Consider the following 19,251-nt stretch of genomic DNA (forward strand, 5'->3'; position numbering starts at 1 on the left):
AATCGTATCACCACCAGTTGCCTTATTTACTGACAATTAGCTTAGTTTTTCTAAAAAATATTCAGAGGTGACTGTTTGGAGGTCAGTGGTTAGTCCACCATCAGTATTAATATTAAGAATATTAGTGTTTTGTCGTTAGATGGTATAATATGTTGTAAACTAGCCCATGTCTTCTTTATATTATTTTTACTTTCAGATATGGCATTTGAGATAAACACATTTTTTTATTAACGTATTAATAAGTTATTTTTTTTTTAGAATTTGGAAATCATTCCAGATGCTACTATCACCAGAGTTTAATGCCAGTTTAGTGTTTTTGGTCTTATCTCTCTCTCTTGTCATATTTATAACCTCATTGTTAAGCCAAGGAGGTGATTTTGTTCTATGACTTTTTAGAGGTGCATGATTATTTACAACGTTAAGGAACATGTCCTCAAAGCATTTGGCTTGGGCATCAATGTCTCCTTGCTGTTTAATTTGGTCCCATGGTGTTTGGGTTAATTCAACTAAAAAGTCAATTTCGTTAAATTTATTGTAGCATCGCAAACTTTTAATATTATGATTTTGAGAATAGTGGGCTCCTTAGACCCAAAATACTTCAAATTTAGTTAGAAGCATAAAACTTGGTATGGCAAGTTGTATCAAAAATTCGCAACTTTTAAGATAAAAGAACCCCGGTCTACTTGACAAGGAGCTAATTTTAATCCTCTGAAAAACATTATACCGGTATCATTAAATGAGTGAATTTTCCAGGTCTATATTCCAAAAGTTTGTCAAAGAAGAAACAATCCTTAAACACAATAACACCATTAGTTAACACGCATCCTTACAGTATGTTCTTCGCGGTAATATTATTTCAAACCTTTAGATCTTTAGAGCTGTGACTGCATTTGCCTTTTAAGTAAATCTTTGTGAGAGGGTGGGTTACAGTAATTTTTTAATTTAAGATACAAACATCATAATAATGATTTCTTTTTTACATAAATACTATAAGGTCAACACAGTAAATATCATATTAATGCATCTTTTTCCATTTAGAAGGTTCGCCCAATAGGTTCAGATCTATTATTTTTAAATAACTCCTATAGTATTGAGTTAAATGCATAAGTTTCTATTAAACATGAATAGAAAGTAGTACTTCTGCATCATTTGCCATTATTTTTGTGTTTCTAGAAAGAATCGGACATAATCTGAGGTCAAAATGTCGAATTTTAAATGGCCTCAAATCTTGAAAGTTGCGAATTTTTTATACAAGTTGCCATACCAAGTTTTATGCTTCTAACCAATTTTGAAGTATCAACCCTTTTTTTGGAGCTAGGCCTACCTTTTATTTGATTCAAATGACAGGAATCTATTTAGATGTTATATAAATCAAATAATTAATATTTTATATTCGTGTAATGGTACAAATAATGTAATAATAATGTAATTCGCCCCGTTGAAATATAACCTTTCATCATTCACCTCATGCCATTATTTGTACCATTACACTCATAAACATTCATTATTTGTATTAATATTTAATTTATTTTTCCCTAGAGATTATAATACAGTCCTAAACAAGAAATATTTCTTACAAAAAACGCTGCTCGCTTATTGTTATTGCTAAGGTCAAGTCTGGGGGTCACTTCATCACTCCTAGATACCAAGTGTGAAGTATCCTATTACAAACAAAAACTTTGATGGACTGTTTTGATAATAATTCAATGATTATCTGACAGCGAATTACAGTAATATCATGGGACTCATAAATACCAGAAATGCTTTGGGATTTGTCGTTCAACCGTTAGACTCTTTTCCCAGACGTTTATTGGGTCCAGCAGCTGGTACCTATAAATTATAGTCGAGAATCCTTTTTCGCAAAAATGTCAGTGTCTAGTACTCTAACTGCTGCTTGCTTTATATCTGAACGATTTATCTCTTGTGACGTAGCGGGCTAGAGCAAATATAAGAATACTAAAGTAAAAAAAATATACGAAAAGTCATAATATGAAAATAGAAAAATAAGTTATTTACCATCACAAGTAGTTTCACATGTACTTTTATCAACAAAGTTATTTTCATTGCCATTACATATATAAGCAAATGATGTACAGGTTGAAGTTTGGCTGTTGTAGTAATACCTTAATTTAGCAATGGCACCCATACATGTAATTTGGTCTCCAGATGCTGATTGTAACATACAGATATCTGAAAGAAATGTTTTTTTTCTTAAAAATAAAATTAAAAGTAATGAAAGCTTCTAGTGAGGAAGGGATAAAAGAGAAAAGAAAAAGAGATAACAAAATATCCAGCCAGAAAAATTAGAGAACTTTCGGGCAACACTAGCCCTTCATCAGTGCAAGTGAAGGAATATATAATATACTTTTTTTGGCTGTTTTACTTTATCATTTTGATTTAGTTTTTCTCTTTTTTTTTTTGTATCTCCATTGAGATCCAGCCTCTGATACCCACAGCATTGTCATTTTTTCAGTAATTTGCCTTTGGATTTATATATATATAAATCAAAGAGCTGCATAGGCAGGATATAGAAAAAAATCAAGATCAAATAAGTTAAAACTGCCTCAATATAAGTTTATTTGTACGACATGTTTCGGGCATAGCCCATCAGGTGAAGAGAATTGTAAAGGATAACATATATAAGTCACAAAATTACATAATAAAACAAATCAGCCAATCAAAGATGTTAACAAACAAAAGGCATAGTTATAAAGGCGCGCCTCCAAAAGCTTTGGAATACAAAGCAGAAATGGTTGCTTATAAAGCAGGAAATTTAAAACAAAATATATATATTTTCCAGAGAAATCTTATGTAGGGAAATGTTATAGTAGGTGGAGGTATGCACTCTGCCATTCTAGTTATACATGCATTCCAAATTTCCATAAATTCAATATTAACTCAGGGTGAGGATAACTATTTCTAATATTTATTTTGTAGACTTACCAGTTTCACATCTGGCTCCACTATAGAGGCTTGGACATGTGCATGTGTAAGATGTACTAGAAATAGTACAAGTACCACCATTGACACATGGAGAACTGTTACACGGATTGTTTCCTGAAAAAAAAGTTTATAACTTACAGCTGTACCTCTCATAAACTAAACTTACTATATTTACTGCGTTCACATATCTTGGTTTGCTCACAAACGTATGAAATCCATCTCGCAAACTGTCGCTTACATGCAAGTGCAGATTCTATTATGGGTATCTGGTATTCAAGAGTAAATTTGATTTGGTTGGTCGTAGGTCAAAAACATTGATGCATGACATTTGTATTGTAACCGTCGTTCACTAATCTTGTACCTTGAGCTGCCGTAAGGAATGAAAGATCAGTGTCGTGAAGTGGCTTTCACTAATCATTTCCTGGTTCAGACCTATGGAGTTGTATGCCGCGTACGATACAAAAGCATAACTCTGTAGGTCTGAGAAGGCCCTAAATAAAATGTTGTAATGCAATGCAGTCCTAGAAATTTCTTTAACACAATGAGACTCTATGTTGTGCCATGCCAAGATCTCAGAAATAGATTTTTTCTAAATTATGATATTTAACAGAGTTATCTTTAATTCTGAATAAATGACACCTTGACGGGTCATAAATCACACATTGTGTAATTTGTGATTTTGTAATACAGTACTTATTGACAGCAATTAAAATTAATTAATACGTCTTGTTACAGATACAATTTGGTGGTAGCTCTGAATTAAGGTAAAAAAAGCTTAATGGATCATTATTTAATAGTAAAAGGTAATAGGGACTTCACACATCAGGGAGGTGTTGAAAAGAGCAAGTGTGTTCACTGGAGCATGACATGTGATTCCTTCATGCCTACTCATCCTCCATCCCAATAAGCAATGTTTACCCTCCACAAATCGGTTTTATAGTAGTGAAATGTTAATTTTTGAAAACACAACAATAATGTTCCTCTCTCATCCCGACCTTAACCAGTTAATTTCAACTTTTAATTCCGAAATTCACCACGTCTCAAACTGGTTCAAAACTAACAAACTCTCATTAAACATTGATAAAACTAACTTTATTCATAGACGATGTTTTAATCAAACAAGTTGATCATACTCAATTCCTTGGAGTGACAATTGACAACAAACTAAACTGGAAGTGTCACATAATACAATTTCCAACACAATCTCTCGATCTATAGGTATAATAAACAAACTCAAATTCACTTTCCCACAAAACATTTTACTTTCTCTTTATAATAATACCCTTATCCCGCCACATCTTAATTATTGCAACATTGCTTGGGCTGTCACACATTCTAAACACCAAACACTTTGTCCATGGACTAACACAGAAACAACAAGACATGACAAACTTTTTAAACTACAAAAAAAAGCGATCCGCATCTGCACCCATTCCCAACACCTCACTCATTCCAAACCCCTTTTCTACAAAGTAAAAACTCTTAACATCTTCGACATAAATAAATTACAGACTGCTTTGTTCATGCACAAATTTAGTAATCAGAAACTTCCTATCACATTTTATGGAATTCTTTTCACACCTCCCTAACTAACCGCTCTTTCGAATCCTTCAAGTTTAGCTACAAATCATCGTTGGTATCAAAGTATTCAATCGATCTCCCCTAAGAATTCAGTCGTTATCCTCTAACCCAGTTTTTTAACTCTTGTCCAGCGTCTTCGTCCCTTCTGTCCTCGTTCTGTCACATGTTTTTGTCCTGTCTCTTGTTGTGCTTGTGTATGTAGCTTAAATTGTTTATTATTTTTTCTTTATTCTTGTTATTTATTTATTCATATTTTATTTTCATTTATTTATTTATTGACTACTTTTGAAACATTTATTATATATACTTTTTGAATAATTTTTTTCTGGTGGAACTAGCCTTAAAGCCCTCTGGGCTTATTTATGTTTCTCCAGCATAAGTGCATTCTAATTTAAAAAAAAAAAAACACACTGTACTATTATTTCACAATGATGTATCTTATGAAAATAAATTGAATTGAAAAAGAATGTTACAAAATTCCAATTAAATTTAGAATTATATAAAAATAATAGACGTTTTCAGATCTTGACTTTGAGTCGACGGCAAATATGTAGTTGATTGCTCCTAGAAAATTGTGGATGGGAGATTGGGACATGAGCAGTTTAAAAGTAGGTGGGGTAAGTGTAAAATGCCGGCGCTTCCCATCCTACTACAAATGTCTTAAAAAGACGGTTACTTTTTACTCTGTAGGAAAATTTAAATATATAGGATTACCTTGATAAACGAGTACTTCACATACAGTGACCTCAACACTATTACTTTTATACAAAGAGACATAACGTCCAAACAAAGATGGATTGCAGTTTACAAAGTGATAACCATCAGTTGTTGTGGAAGCAACGGTTCCACATATGTTATTGGAATGAAGGATCGAACTGACTTCAGTGACAACACGTACCTCAGTTCCAATAAGATTTCCTGAAATATGAAAGTTACATCAATAATTTCATAGTTAAAAATCAATGTCAAATTTATCCCAAAAATGTGTTTTTTGCTTTATTGAAAAATGCAATTTTTTTTGGATGTGACGTCACTTTACAACAATAGCATCCTAATAAGGACAGGACGAATTATGTCAGTTTCTGATTACACAGTTCTAACATACATGTACTAAGACACGGGTAACAACTGGATTGAACCACTGGCAGAACATGCTGCAAAATTCAAAGGCCAAACAACACAAACATAGTACAAGTTGAGAATATTTTTACTTTAAACAGTATCGATGAATAAAATACTGTACCTTCATATTGAATTGCTGAGTATATATTAACATAGTCTATGTTGTAAAAAGCTCCTAAATCAACGTACCAATAAGCAGCATTTGCATTAGAAACTTTAAAGAAAACAAATAATAACTAGATTCAATTTGTCACTATGACGAATTATAAGTTATATGCATTGATTTATTAAATAAAGATAATTGATATATTGATTGACTGATTTTCTCACGACTTTAATTATTTATATAGCCTATGTAAATAGGTGAACGTGATTGGTTGAAACTGCATCACATGACTACCGCTGCGAGGATCGTAAATCGTATATATCCTCGAGTACGATGATATTGACTGAGTAATTTTCGCACAATTATTGTATCCATGTCATTAAACATATAAAATCCAGCAAATTCTTGAGTACGATGATATTGACTGTGTAATTTTCATATGGCAACACTCGCGTTTGGCGATAAATAAACAAAAGTCAATTAATTAGTTATCCCCTATATAACCACATATTAAGGGAGAAAAAGAACGTGCTGAGCACGGGTTATTGATAGTTATTATTTAATACAGTAAGATATACTATCTATATTATATGTGAGAGAGTTTGTACGTCTGTCTGTTTGTTTGTTTGTTCGTTATACAAATTTTTGTTACTGCACATAATCTTACATATGGGGTATCAAAATGACCGCAATTGTACCGGGAATGTTCTAAGCTATATTTGAACATCATCCGCCATCTAGGATCCAAGTTAGGGGCCAAAATGTGGTCAAAATGGCCCACTTTTCCCCACTTTCGATGTTTGTTCATTATGTTTCTGCATGTAACCATACATATGGGGTATCAAAATGATCGCAATTGCATCGGGAAGGTTTTAAACTACATTACAAAATTACAAAAATTCCACGAGTCCTGGTGTTTTTGTGGGAGGGGGGGTGAGGTGGTTTGTGATGTCATTTTTGCTTGGGCTCGGGGTTGTAGGCTATCGAATTGTAAAATTATACTACAAATGTTTTACAGTATTTGAATTATCATCAGGAAGGCGTTTGGGGAAATATACATATAGATATACATATTTTAATCATTAACCAATATGACACCTATTCATTTATACATTTAGCAAAGTACTTTAACCATATCGGTCTCTTGGATTGTCTCATTACAGACATCCATTCCTGTCTGAACATATACACGTTCTTTACTGTTACTGTTCTACTACTATATTTGAACATCATCCGCCATCTAGGATCCAAGTGCATGGTCAAAATGGCCCACTTTCGATGTTTGTTCGTTTTACAAATTTCTGTTTCTGTATGTAACCACAAAATGATCGCAATTGTGGTTGGAAAATGTTAAAGTATTTTAATTATCCCTGGAAAGGGGCTGGGAGTTTGGGGTGGGGATGTAGGCCTATCACCAACACCGAAACTGTATTGGGAATGTTTTAGACTACTTTTGAAAACTGCCACTGAGGGATTATGGGTTGGGAGTAATGGCTAACATAATTTTTATTGGAACCTTCTTAAACACATCACCCAGTATCTGGGGTGTGTTTGAAGTGGGAGGAGGAGGACCGAAAATGCTGGCATAATGAAGTAGCCTATATGATTGGAATTGTAATAGGAAAAGTTACTACATTTGAACTGTCCGGGGGAGGAGTTAAGGTTTGTTGATTGTGGCTTGGATGGTGAGAGGAGAAAGAAGGCTAGGGGCCGCAGTATCAAAATTAGATATTTTAATTATCAGCCAATATGACACCTATTTATTTACACAGTTTACAACGTACTTAAACCATAGGCCTATCGTAGCTATGTATACCCTCTCAATTTGAAGCTGAAGTTGAATTGAATTTGTACTGGGAAGAATTTGCTTTTAAAAAAGAGTGTGGGGTGTTATTGAAGAGGGGTGGGGGTTGGTGAGTATAGGGAGGTAGGCCTACTGGCGTCGGGTGTTATGTACTGATAAGGCTTTAAACTAATTTTAAAACCCACCCACCCGCAGGTATAATTGCTAGTACATTATATGGTTTAGAACTTTCTTTTCTATATTTATTATATAGTTAATTTATAGAGATTAAGTTAGGAAAGTGTGCAACATTAAATGTTACGTACATTAAAAAAGAATAAATATTTCATCATTTTAAGAGACAAATCTTTATATGACAATTTTCTCACCAACTGTACGTGAACATGAACCACTGTTGAAGTCCCTATTGGTGTCACCATCAACAGCTAAACCAGCATGATATGTTATATCATCCAAGGAATAAGTCGTGCTCTGGGAAGCATCCTTGCTAGTTGACAAAGCAACTGTAAATGAAAACAATTACCGGTATTACAAACTTTAGACTTGAACAAATTAAGAAAAGAATTACCTGTATGTTAACCTTATCACAGTGCCATGTTGTATTCAAATTTACCGACTTAATTGACCAGCTGGTTGGTGTAGTGTTTGGTCATTCTTCAGTAATGTGCAATTTTCATAATATCACGCAACTTTTGGTTTCAGTGGCGAGTGCTTTTGTACAAAATCAAGCACTGGATTTGAAAACACGACAGATTTACACCAAATGACTTGATTTGGGTGTCACATTTCTAAGGGAATATTTGTTTGGGTGGAAGTAACTCATTATTTAATCTGTAATACCCCTTTCACACCAAAAGCAAAACTCAGGAGACACTCCGGAGTTGACGCCCCGGTGTTTCGGTGTGAAAGGTAAAATCAGTAACTCCGGAGTTCAAAACAGTTGAACAGTTGAACAAATGAACATTCTCCGGAGGGCGAACTGCGGGGACACACTGGTGTTTTGGTGTGAAAGGTACCAACATAAAACTCCGGAGTTTTTAGGTCAAAGGTCATCCTCACATGATCACTCATTAATTAGTTTTATTTCAAAATACTTTAAATATTTGTAAAAAATATATAGTGGGTCTAAAAAATAATAAGTAGTATCAATAAAACATTATATGGCTTCTGAGACTTTTGAAAATAATTATTAAATTAAAAATATTATCAATTAAAATGATTCTAATGATCGTCACTATGTAAACAAACAAAATAGAGGGCGATATTTACAATTTTATTTTATAAAATTCGGTGTTGCTAGGTTGGTGTGAAAGGGGTATCACCGTTGTTTTGAATGGTCATAAACCCTGGGGTGTCTCCGTAGATCCCCAGAGTTTTGGTGTGAAAGGGGAATACGTAAGATGGGTGTTTTGAACACAAAAGGTGCAATACGAATAGGCCTACAGTATATGAAGTTCAGTTTGTTATCAACTTTCAATTTAAACCTGTGCCAAATCATTCCCCTGGGTCAAATCATTGTCCCGTTACCATGCACAAAATAAACAAGGTTTTCGAAGTAATAAATTGAATATAAAACGTTTTTTTAGTAATTTATTATATATATTATATCACCATTGTCAATATCAATAAAATACGGATTGTTAAACACCTTTAAAAACTTGATAAATACCAAAAAAAATTAATATGAATTTGGTCTAAAGTGAGACGTTTCGGCCTACAAAGTGGGATGTTTCGGCCCAGAAGTGGGCCGAATAGTCCCGGGCCGAATCGTCTCAGGGCCGAATCGTCCTGGAACCAGGCTAGCTAGGCCTAGCTAGGCTAGGGCTAGGCCCTAACGGTTAGACGGTTACTCACCGTTTTGAGATGAACAAATGAAGCAATGCTTCAGTAGAAGTAAGAAAAACAATGTCAACCTTTCATAAAACATGTTGTTTCAAGTTAATACTGGAAAAAGTTTGTCAAAATCAATGTTTTCATATTTTTCGTGATTATAATTTCGTATCTACATGATCTAGAGGCCCTGTTAAATTATTAAAGCCCACTTTTCAACATTTCCGGGTGTTAGAGCGCCCTCACTCTCTTCAAAGTTCTTTAGGCTAAAAATTGTTGGAAGTACCGTAATTTAGAGGCATAAGAAAAATTCTGAAAAATAATCGATGTGCCAATTTTTAAAATTACAATGTCTATTTAGACTAGGTAATTTTATGTCTTTGTTTTGTTGTTTTTTAATCACATTTTTATTTTCGCGCTAGGCCTATATGACCAAAAATTATTGGTAATGTATAATTTTTAATGATCAGCAATTGCTTGATGGATCACCCTCATTAAATATGGTCCAAAAAAAATATAACAAGTGAACAATGATCACTATACAGGAATTATATAAACAAAACCTTTATTTTACAATTACAATGCAAAAAGAATATACAAATCTATGTATAGATAGTAACAATCCATCATCTCTTGTACAAATATGTTCTGCAGCAGCTTCTATCCAACTGCTATTAATGCAATGAATGTTGTTGAATGAGAATGATGAGACTTTCTTTTGTTAAGATTTTATGTCTCAGAGCAAAAAAATCTGTGTACAGTATATGAAAATTATATTAATAAATGGAAATGATGAATGAATGAATGAATTATACAAAACAATTACTATTTCTTAATGATAGACCTGATTGTATTCTTGACATTTGATTGGTAAATTATACATCACATGTCAATTGGAATTAGTCCTACCTAACAGAAAAAGTGATGTCTAATGGTGATAATTAACACACTCTAATGCACTTTCTGTAAACATTTTGAGAATTTCTGCCATGCGACTTTGTTGACTGATCGCGTAAATCAACTTGTTGTGCGCGCCATCTGTAAAAGTCATTAAATAAATTATCATGGCTCTGTAGATTTAAGCTTCACAATAAGCACCATCCAAGACCACAGAATATCAGCTGAGTAGTAGATTGTACAGAAGTGAAGAAGTTCAATCAACATATCCACTAACATTATCATTAACTTGTTGATACTTCTTCTGCAATTCAATGCTAAAATAAATTATGAAAAAAAAATGTTTATATAAACATGAATTGTGTATGAATGTATACATTATATGAAAAACATTATTTTGACACCTTTAATAAAGCAGTCAGTCGGTCTGTCTGTCCAACTGCTCTTGTTTAGGGTACCTGTATTAAACTATTAAAATACAAAAATAAAGTGACACTGCACACTGCATCATAATAATGTTATATTGTATTTACATAATGGCCTTTTTATAGGTTGACATGAGTTTAGAAGAACACAAAACCTCTTCAATGTTTATTCCTGATTGGCATTTAGTGTATGGGTTTATTTCTCATTGCTGATGTTGAATGTGTGCTATAAATAGATTAACTTGTTAATGACTACTTGATAAATGCTTCATACGTATTTGAATAATCTAATATTCACCTCATTATTACTGTTTCAAATCAGTATATGTTGGCTCCATTGATGAGTATGTGTGTAGATCTTGATATCCAGATTCTGGCCTAGGTGGTGGTGCTGTAACATTGCCAGGTGTTGGCAGGCTTATCTCATATTCTGTATCAGCTGGTTTTGTTGTCATTGCAACATCATCATATGTAGGCATGTTCATCTCTGTGGTGTCATCCTTTCTCTTGTTCTTCTGAGAATAGTGAGACCTAAGATAATACATTAGTGCAGTAACAGGTCATTTTAAATGAGGGTTAAATTGCTTAAACAACTCTAACATTTTTCAATAATGATTGTCCTTTATTTCCATTACAAATTTGTTGGTAATTTAAATTTAATATTCTGAAGTATTATTAAATGTGTGTCCAAGTATATATATTTCTTTTAAATAAAAATAGCACATCACAAGAAATAAAATAGAATAAAAGATTTTAATTAGAAAGTAGAACTTAAATTAATTGTGTAATTTATTGAAATACACAGTTAAATTAAATAAAAGTAAATATTAGGTTTTTATCCATCGAATTAAATAAGCTGTAAAAAAAGAAGAAACAAGAGAAATATTTAGATATCATATCTTGCTATGCTGCTTCTACTAGACCATAACAGGATTTAGTAAACAGTTTGAGACCAGAGAAAAAATTGTCTATAAGTAAATTAATTATATTACAACCATTTTAAAGGGAACTTCCTGTACATTTGTATAAGCAGAATCCAGGTAAACTTTCTAAAAGTTTGTAAAATAAAAAAATATTTGCTACTGAAAGTTTTATAAATGCATTTAGGCCAAGAGTTCTCAAATCACCACATATTTTAAAGCAGAAAAGTAATGAGGTTGAGCATAATTTCTAAAGATAATCTACCATTAAAATATGATTTAAAATATGATTTAAAACATACAACTTCTACATAACAAAACTACTGCTACATTATGAAGCTTCTAAATTGAACCAACAGTTCAATAGAAATAATTTAGAATGTGAGAGCCTGCTGGAAAACAAATAGAAACAACACCTGCAATAAAAGATCAAAACTGGAAACATCACCAAAATGATGACAACAAGAACAATTATTACTGCTATCAGGTAACCTGGTACTGTGTTACTCGATGTGTCTTCACTGCCTTCAAAAGTAAGATACTTTAACTGTTCAAATGCATGTTATAGGAAAAAACATTATTCTTTTACTTTCTGATCAACACAGCCACGTTACTAGGGCCTTGGGTCAAGGGGTGCAAAGATAATAATGTTGTCGGTCAGTAATGACCTGGTGTATGCTGTCTCCTGCACTTCAGATTTTCAAAAAGTGTACTTCGAAAAGGTAGAAAAATAGGACTGACTTTAGATACACCACAGCCAACTAGTAAAAATTGCTGTCTGACTACGGCTATGCCTACAATTTATCAGGGGTTTACATTCTTTCGCTGACCCCTTCTGGGAATTCCCCTATTAAAATAGGGTGGAGATGCAAGTAAGTAAGGCTTAGAATGATGAACCCAGCAAAGTTCAATCTTTTTTTTTTAACTAACCTACAACAAAAAAACAATTACACTGCATTTCTTGCAGTGATCTAATTCACTGCAATTGAACAATAATAAGCGGTTGGGTGGGACAAACAGTATACAATTCTTAAATGCATGGCTGGGGTAATAATTTGAAGAGCTTTAAAGAGGCTGAGCTTAAGCACTAACATTGTATATTGCATATTATAGTATATAGGGAGTGATTCATGGTTGGGGAGACATGCTAACAAGATTAGTCTGAGTACTAGGACAACTAATTCTAGGTAATGAATCAAAATAAGATAGATAAAATGTAATTTGTAATAAATGATAACTGATTTAACTTTAAGCTTTATTATAAAATACTTCTTACCTCCAAGAGAGACTTTAAATGCACAGCTTCCTGTATTTCCAGCAATATCTGTAGCTGTACAAGTAACATCAGTTGAGCCAACATCAAATGATGAACCAGAAGGTGGAGTACAAGTAGCTGACAGACCATTTTGGCCATTGTCACTCACTGAGGGGTCTTTCCAAAACAATGTAAATTGATTTGAAGAATGGACGGGACATGTTACAACCGGTCTTACACTATCATCTGCAAAAGTCAATGTTATGCAAAATGTATTTTAAAAACAATTATTGGTAGGTTTCAATTATAAGAAGTAAGTTCATATAAAATCAAAGAAATCATAACAGGAAAATTGATATACTGTAATCTTAAGAAATGAAAAAGTGACTATGGATGTGGAAATTTAAAGGTAAGTACAAACTGCTAATTAATTGACCTCAAAGGATAAAAACAAAAACATTTTGCTACTAGAGCTTAAATTGTCATTACTAACAAATAAATAAAATATTATTTTAAATAGGAAGCTTACCAATTATTACAAAAACTGTAAATCCACAGCTTCCTGTATTACCAGCATTATCTGCAGCAGTACATGTGACATCAGTTGAACCAATATTAAATGATGAACCAGAAGATGGAGTACAAGTAGCTGACAGACCAGTATCAACATTGTCACTGACTGAGGGGTCATTCCAGGTCACAGTAGCTTGGTCTGTGCTTGTATGTATTTCAATATTATTAGGACATGTTAAAGTTGGACTTCTGACATCTGTGGAAAGAATCTTTATCAGATTAGATTAGATTTTATTTAAATATTTATAAATTTTAAATATTATCTTTTACTTTTTAGACATGAATCAATAAAATGATAAAATCACTAAAAATTACACTAGTTGGGTAAGGATGTATTTCTAAAAACTAAATGTTAAGTAGTTGCCTGCAGTGCTTTTAGCAATAGTTAGTCAAATTGTTGATGAGTCACATTTGTAACATTTTCAACTTTAAACTGGCTAATAAACAAGACATTAATTTCTGGAGTTTCTGGTAGAGAGAGTTGTACTATAGTTTGTACTAATTAGGAAATATAACTTGTGCAGGTACACTAACTATTTTATAGTTATAACAAGGTAATTCTGAACCAGTTACTAGGCCTACATTTGAGTAATTTTTTTTCCGATAATGCATTGATTTTACTCTTTTAAGTGTAAAGATATTCAGGTTTAAATAGAAACCCAAATTAACTAAAGTATAAAATAATCACCTAAATAATAATATACATAATTTCAACATAAGAGGCTTGTCTTAGTATTGTAGATGAAGTGTCATAACATCATCAATTTTTCAGAAAAACCATCAGGCAAAATTATTGAAAGAGTTCTATGAAATACCACTCACTATGTAAAATTGATGGATCTGTTGATATTTTTTTTGATTCCCTTGCTTGTTTCCGTCACAAGGTTTTGTCTAATGTCAGTAATATTTAAATGTTGTCTTGTTATCTGTTGATTTTTGCTTGTATATAATATGTTATATTTTACGACTTTCAACCCTGACGTTTGATCACTGTAGGGTGATGATGAAATAAAATTTTAAAAAAATAAAATAGTACAAAATTTCACTTTGCAGAAACTTTGATCAAAGCCATATATCAGTACAACTACTCTTTGACTCACTGTTTAAACATTTTTAATTGTAAACCTTACCAATTATTTAACATCTGTATACTAGACTTCATTAAATATATTAAACTCTTTCTAAAAAATGTATTTCAAAATTTAAAAAAAAGACATTCTTTTTAGCACATCCGTATTTTGAGCATAAATGAGTATTTTTGTTTTATACATTTTATTTTTATGCAACGTCACTCAAAAGCCTCATAAAGTATTGTCTATAAAGGATGAAATATTATCTATTGAAAAGCAGAGAATAATATTTTATGCTACATTTACCCTTCAAGCTTCCTTTCTAAAAATAACAGTACTTACCATTGATATTAACTGTGAATGTACACTCTCCTGTGTTATTGTCAGTATCCATAGCAGTACAAGTAACATCAGTTGAACCAGCATTAAATGATGAACCAGAAGGTGGAGTACAAGTAGCTGACAGACCAGTATCAATATTGTCACTAACTGAGAGGTCGTCCCAGGTCACTTCAGTTTGGCCTATATTTGTATCCATGGTTATATCATTGGGGCAAGATACACTAGGAGTTCCATCTTATAGAAGAAATAAATACCATCAATATCAATTCGTTTTGTAATTTAAATATATATTCTGCTATCTGCTGGGGCAGATTACCTAATTTTAATTAAAAAAATCTTCCTTCTTTATTAAATGTTTCTTTACAATATATTTTATGTACATTTTACAATCATAATATTTGTCTTATTATAAACTCAAAATCAGGTTGTAGTCTTACCCGTTTCACATGTGGTTCCAGTATAGGGATTTGTACATTTACATGTGTAAGATGTACTAGAAATGGTACAAATACCATCATTGAAACATGGAGAACTGTTACACGGATTGTTTGCTTAAAAAAGGGTTGAATTGATTACAGTTTAAACTTACTTATTGTTCAGATGATATATAAATAATGAATGTTTGTAAGTTGGATTAATATTTCATGAGTTGAAAGATTGACTGCTCTATTCAACAAGGCAGAGTCAAGTTAAATAGAAAAGTCAATCTTTCATTGATTGAATAAAAAATAATACAATCAAGTTTGTAATAACAAATAATTAGATATTGAAACAACATACCAATTTTTAGAAATACTGTATCATTGTTGAACTGTGATTTGGCTTATTTCTAGTATTTATTGTGTAGACTTACCAGTTTCACATCTGGTTCCAGTATAGAGGGTTGGACATGTACATGAGTAAGATGTACCAAAATCATTACAAGTACCACCATTAAGACATGGAGAACTGTCACATGCACCAATTCCTGCAAAAATGGGTTGATTTAATTACAGTAGATAGTTCTATAGATATTGGTTTTTTTATGATATTAATATTAATTTAGATAGACAATATTTATTCCAAGATATTAAAAATCAATAATGGTCATCTTGTAGAAAGTGTTTTAATTACTTTAATATTAAATTTTTCTAATATTTATTTTGTATTCTTACTAGTTTCACATCTGGCTCCAGTATAGATGGTTGGACATGTACATATGTAAGATATACCAGAGATAGTACAAGTACCACCATTGACACATGGAGAATTGTCACATGGACCAATTCCTGCAAAAATGGGTTGATTTAATTACAGTGGATAGTTCTATAGATATTGGGTTTTTTATGATATTAATTGGGTTTTTCTATGATATTAATATTAATTTAGATAGACAATATTTATTTCAAGACATAAACAATCAATAATGGTCATCTTGTAGAAAGTGTTTTAATTACTTTAGTATTACATTTTTCTAATATTTATTTTGTAGTCTTACCAATTTGACATCTGATTCCAGTATAGAGGGTTGGACATGCACATGTGTAAGCTGTACCAAAATCCTTACAAGTACCACCATTAAGACATGGAGAACTGTCACACGGATTGTTTTCTGGAAAAAAGTTTTAAATTGATTACAGTCTAAACTTACTTATTGTTCAGATGATATAATGAACATCTATAAGTTGAATGGTGAGAATATTTCTTGAGTTGAAAGATTGACTGCTCCATTCAACAAGGCAGAGTCAAGTTAGAAAAGTCAATCTTTCATCAATTGAATAAAAAATACAAAGGAATACAATTAGGTTTGTAATAACAATTAATTAGATATTAAACAACATAGCGATTTTTACATGGACTGTAAACTGAAAACAAATATGAATTTGATAATGTTATACAAAAGATAAATTTACTATATCATTGTTTTGTAATACTATAGATGTATTGTCTCCCAAAAACATGAAAAATGAAGATTAATAAAATCAGATTTTGAATAAGTCAATAATCAAATAATGTTTTCACTATTAAAAAAAAACAAAACAAACAGTTAAATTTAAAACCAAAAAACTGCTTTAAATTATTTTTATTATTATTTTTTTTTTATTCAAATTTTGGCCAAACTGAATACCTATTATGGAACATAATTCAACAAAAAAAGGTTGAAAAATACATCTTTAATATTGAATTATATATATATTCATACAGTATGTACTAGAGTACTAGAGGGCTTTTGCATTGGGATGGTATACGAAGAAAGACAGTAATATAACAGAGCATGACGCTTGTTGAATGTAACAATTTTCATCTTGTACTAGACTCTTTTTAACAAACATTAGTCAAAAGCATCTATGGATGATTGGCTACAAATTGTTTACAAAAATCATTAAAAACAATGAGAGAGATTCCTCATTAGAAATCTCTGCCTAAAATGTACATTAATTTATTATCCACATTTGAAAATGTATAAGGAATCCATGTATCATAATTGTTGCAGAGTATTTGAAACATAAAACTTTATAAATTTGAGGAGGAAAAAAAACATACCTGTTACTGAAATTGTAAAAGTGCAATCACCGTAATTAGTGGCACTGCATGTTACAGTAGTAGTACCAACAGTAACTGACCAACCAGATGGTGGATTACAGGATATAACCAGGTCAGGGTCATCAGGTATTGTTGGTACATCCCATGTCACAACTGTAGTTGTTGAAGGTTGTGTGGAAGTCATAATATCACTGGGACATGTCAAATCTGGTAGAGGCACTTAGTAAGAAAAAGACTAACTGTTAAGAACATTGCCAATTGTCACAAAAAGCATTGAGGTGATATTAAATTGTTAAATATGTTTGAAAATGGCTGGCTTATGTTGGACTGACTCTCGAAATTCTGGTACATTACCGTAAGTAATCTGCATATTTCACATACAAATTCAGTGGTATGCAAATTTTAATTTGAATTCACTTAGGCCTACAGTTTAAAAAACATGGTTATATTTCATGAATCAAACTGCAGAATAGTCTTACTTTCTATTTTTTATTTTTTTTTTGTTCACATAGATTAACAATCATGTGAGAATTACTGATATAAAGCTCTGTTTAAAAGTGTTCAAAATGAAATGATGGTGTTACGTTAATCAAATGTTAATTACCTCCATAAACATCAACTTCACAAACAATAATCTCATTGATATTACTTTTGTATAAAGAAACATAACGTCCAATCAAAGATGGATTGCAGTCTACAAAGTAATAAACATTGGTTGTTGAGGAAGGGATAGATCCACATATGTTAGTGGAAGTAAGGATTGTACTGGCATCACTAACAACACGGATCTCAAGCCCAGTAAGTGTTTCTGGAATTAAAAAAAAAACACAGTACTCAATTTCTGTCACTTTAGTTTATTTTATTGCTAAGGTCAAGTCTGGGGGTCACTTCATCAAGCCTAGATGCTTCAAGTGTGAAAAATTGTATCCTATTACAAACAAAAACTTTATATTATATGGACTGTTTTGATAATAATTCAAAAATTATCTGACAGCGAATTACAGTATTATAATACAGTCTAGATTGACAGTCAAAATAATGTTTTGATTATTTCACAGTGAATTATTATAATACTGGCCTAAGTTGACAGGAAGAACAAGGTCATTTATTTATTGAACAAGATTTTACATGTAACCGTCTACATGCATCTATATAATACTGTGTTATCAGCAAATGTTTTCATAGACTCTCTTCTCCCAGATGTGCTTTGGGGTTTGTAATCTGAGCATGACCCGTCCTAGTTTACAAATTATCAAAAACGTTGGCCTCTAGAACTCTAACTGCTGCTTGCTTATAGCTTCTGAATGAGTAGTCCTCATGTATGTAGCTGGCTAAAGCAGCAGCGTGAAAATTCCTTAGTAATGGCATTGCAGTTAGACTATAGATTTGGTAGCATAAAGACATTTCACCTACATATTGTATGCTTATTACTAGCTTCAATTCAATTCAATTCAATTCAAAATTCTTTAATCATCCCACACGGGGCAATTCAAATAAAAAGGTCTGGATTAAAATGATCTTACAAAATATACAAAATATCACAATACACAGTACAAAATAGAAAAAAAGTCAAGTCAAGGTTCAAGAATTTAAGAGTCGAATAGCCACTGGCAAAAACGAATTCCTTTTCCGGTTTGTTCTACATGCCGGGCATCGAAAGCGACGCCCATGAGGCATGAGCTCGAAATCACTGAACAAGGCATGGTTAATATTTTTTAGAATAGCTCTACTTTTTTCTAGAGTTTGCATGTCACAGAAAGAAGATAATATACGAAGTTGACAACCTATTAATTTAGAACTTAAGTTAACAATTCTTTGTAGTGAGTTTTTCTCTTTGACCCTAAGACTAAAAAACCAGCA

General features: G+C 32.1%; 1 protein-coding gene across 1 annotated transcript in view; it reads right to left on the reverse strand.

Moving 5' to 3' along the window:
* The window catches only part of LOC144845833 (uncharacterized), a 126,864-nt gene that overhangs the window by 19,172 nt on the left and 88,441 nt on the right, over positions 1-19,251 (reverse strand). The window contains exons 9-11 of the mRNA XM_078703281.1: positions 16,346-16,459; positions 16,023-16,136; positions 15,722-15,835 (exon numbers count right to left, since the gene is read on the reverse strand). Coding sequence (XP_078559407.1) covers positions 15,722-15,835; positions 16,023-16,136; positions 16,346-16,459 — 342 coding nt within the window. The remainder of the gene's footprint in view (positions 1-15,721; positions 15,836-16,022; positions 16,137-16,345; positions 16,460-19,251) is intronic.

Source organism: Antedon bifida, chromosome 6, assembly GCF_963402885.1.
Source record: "Antedon bifida chromosome 6, ecAntBifi1.1, whole genome shotgun sequence".
Classification (NCBI taxonomy): domain Eukaryota; kingdom Metazoa; phylum Echinodermata; class Crinoidea; order Comatulida; family Antedonidae; genus Antedon; species Antedon bifida.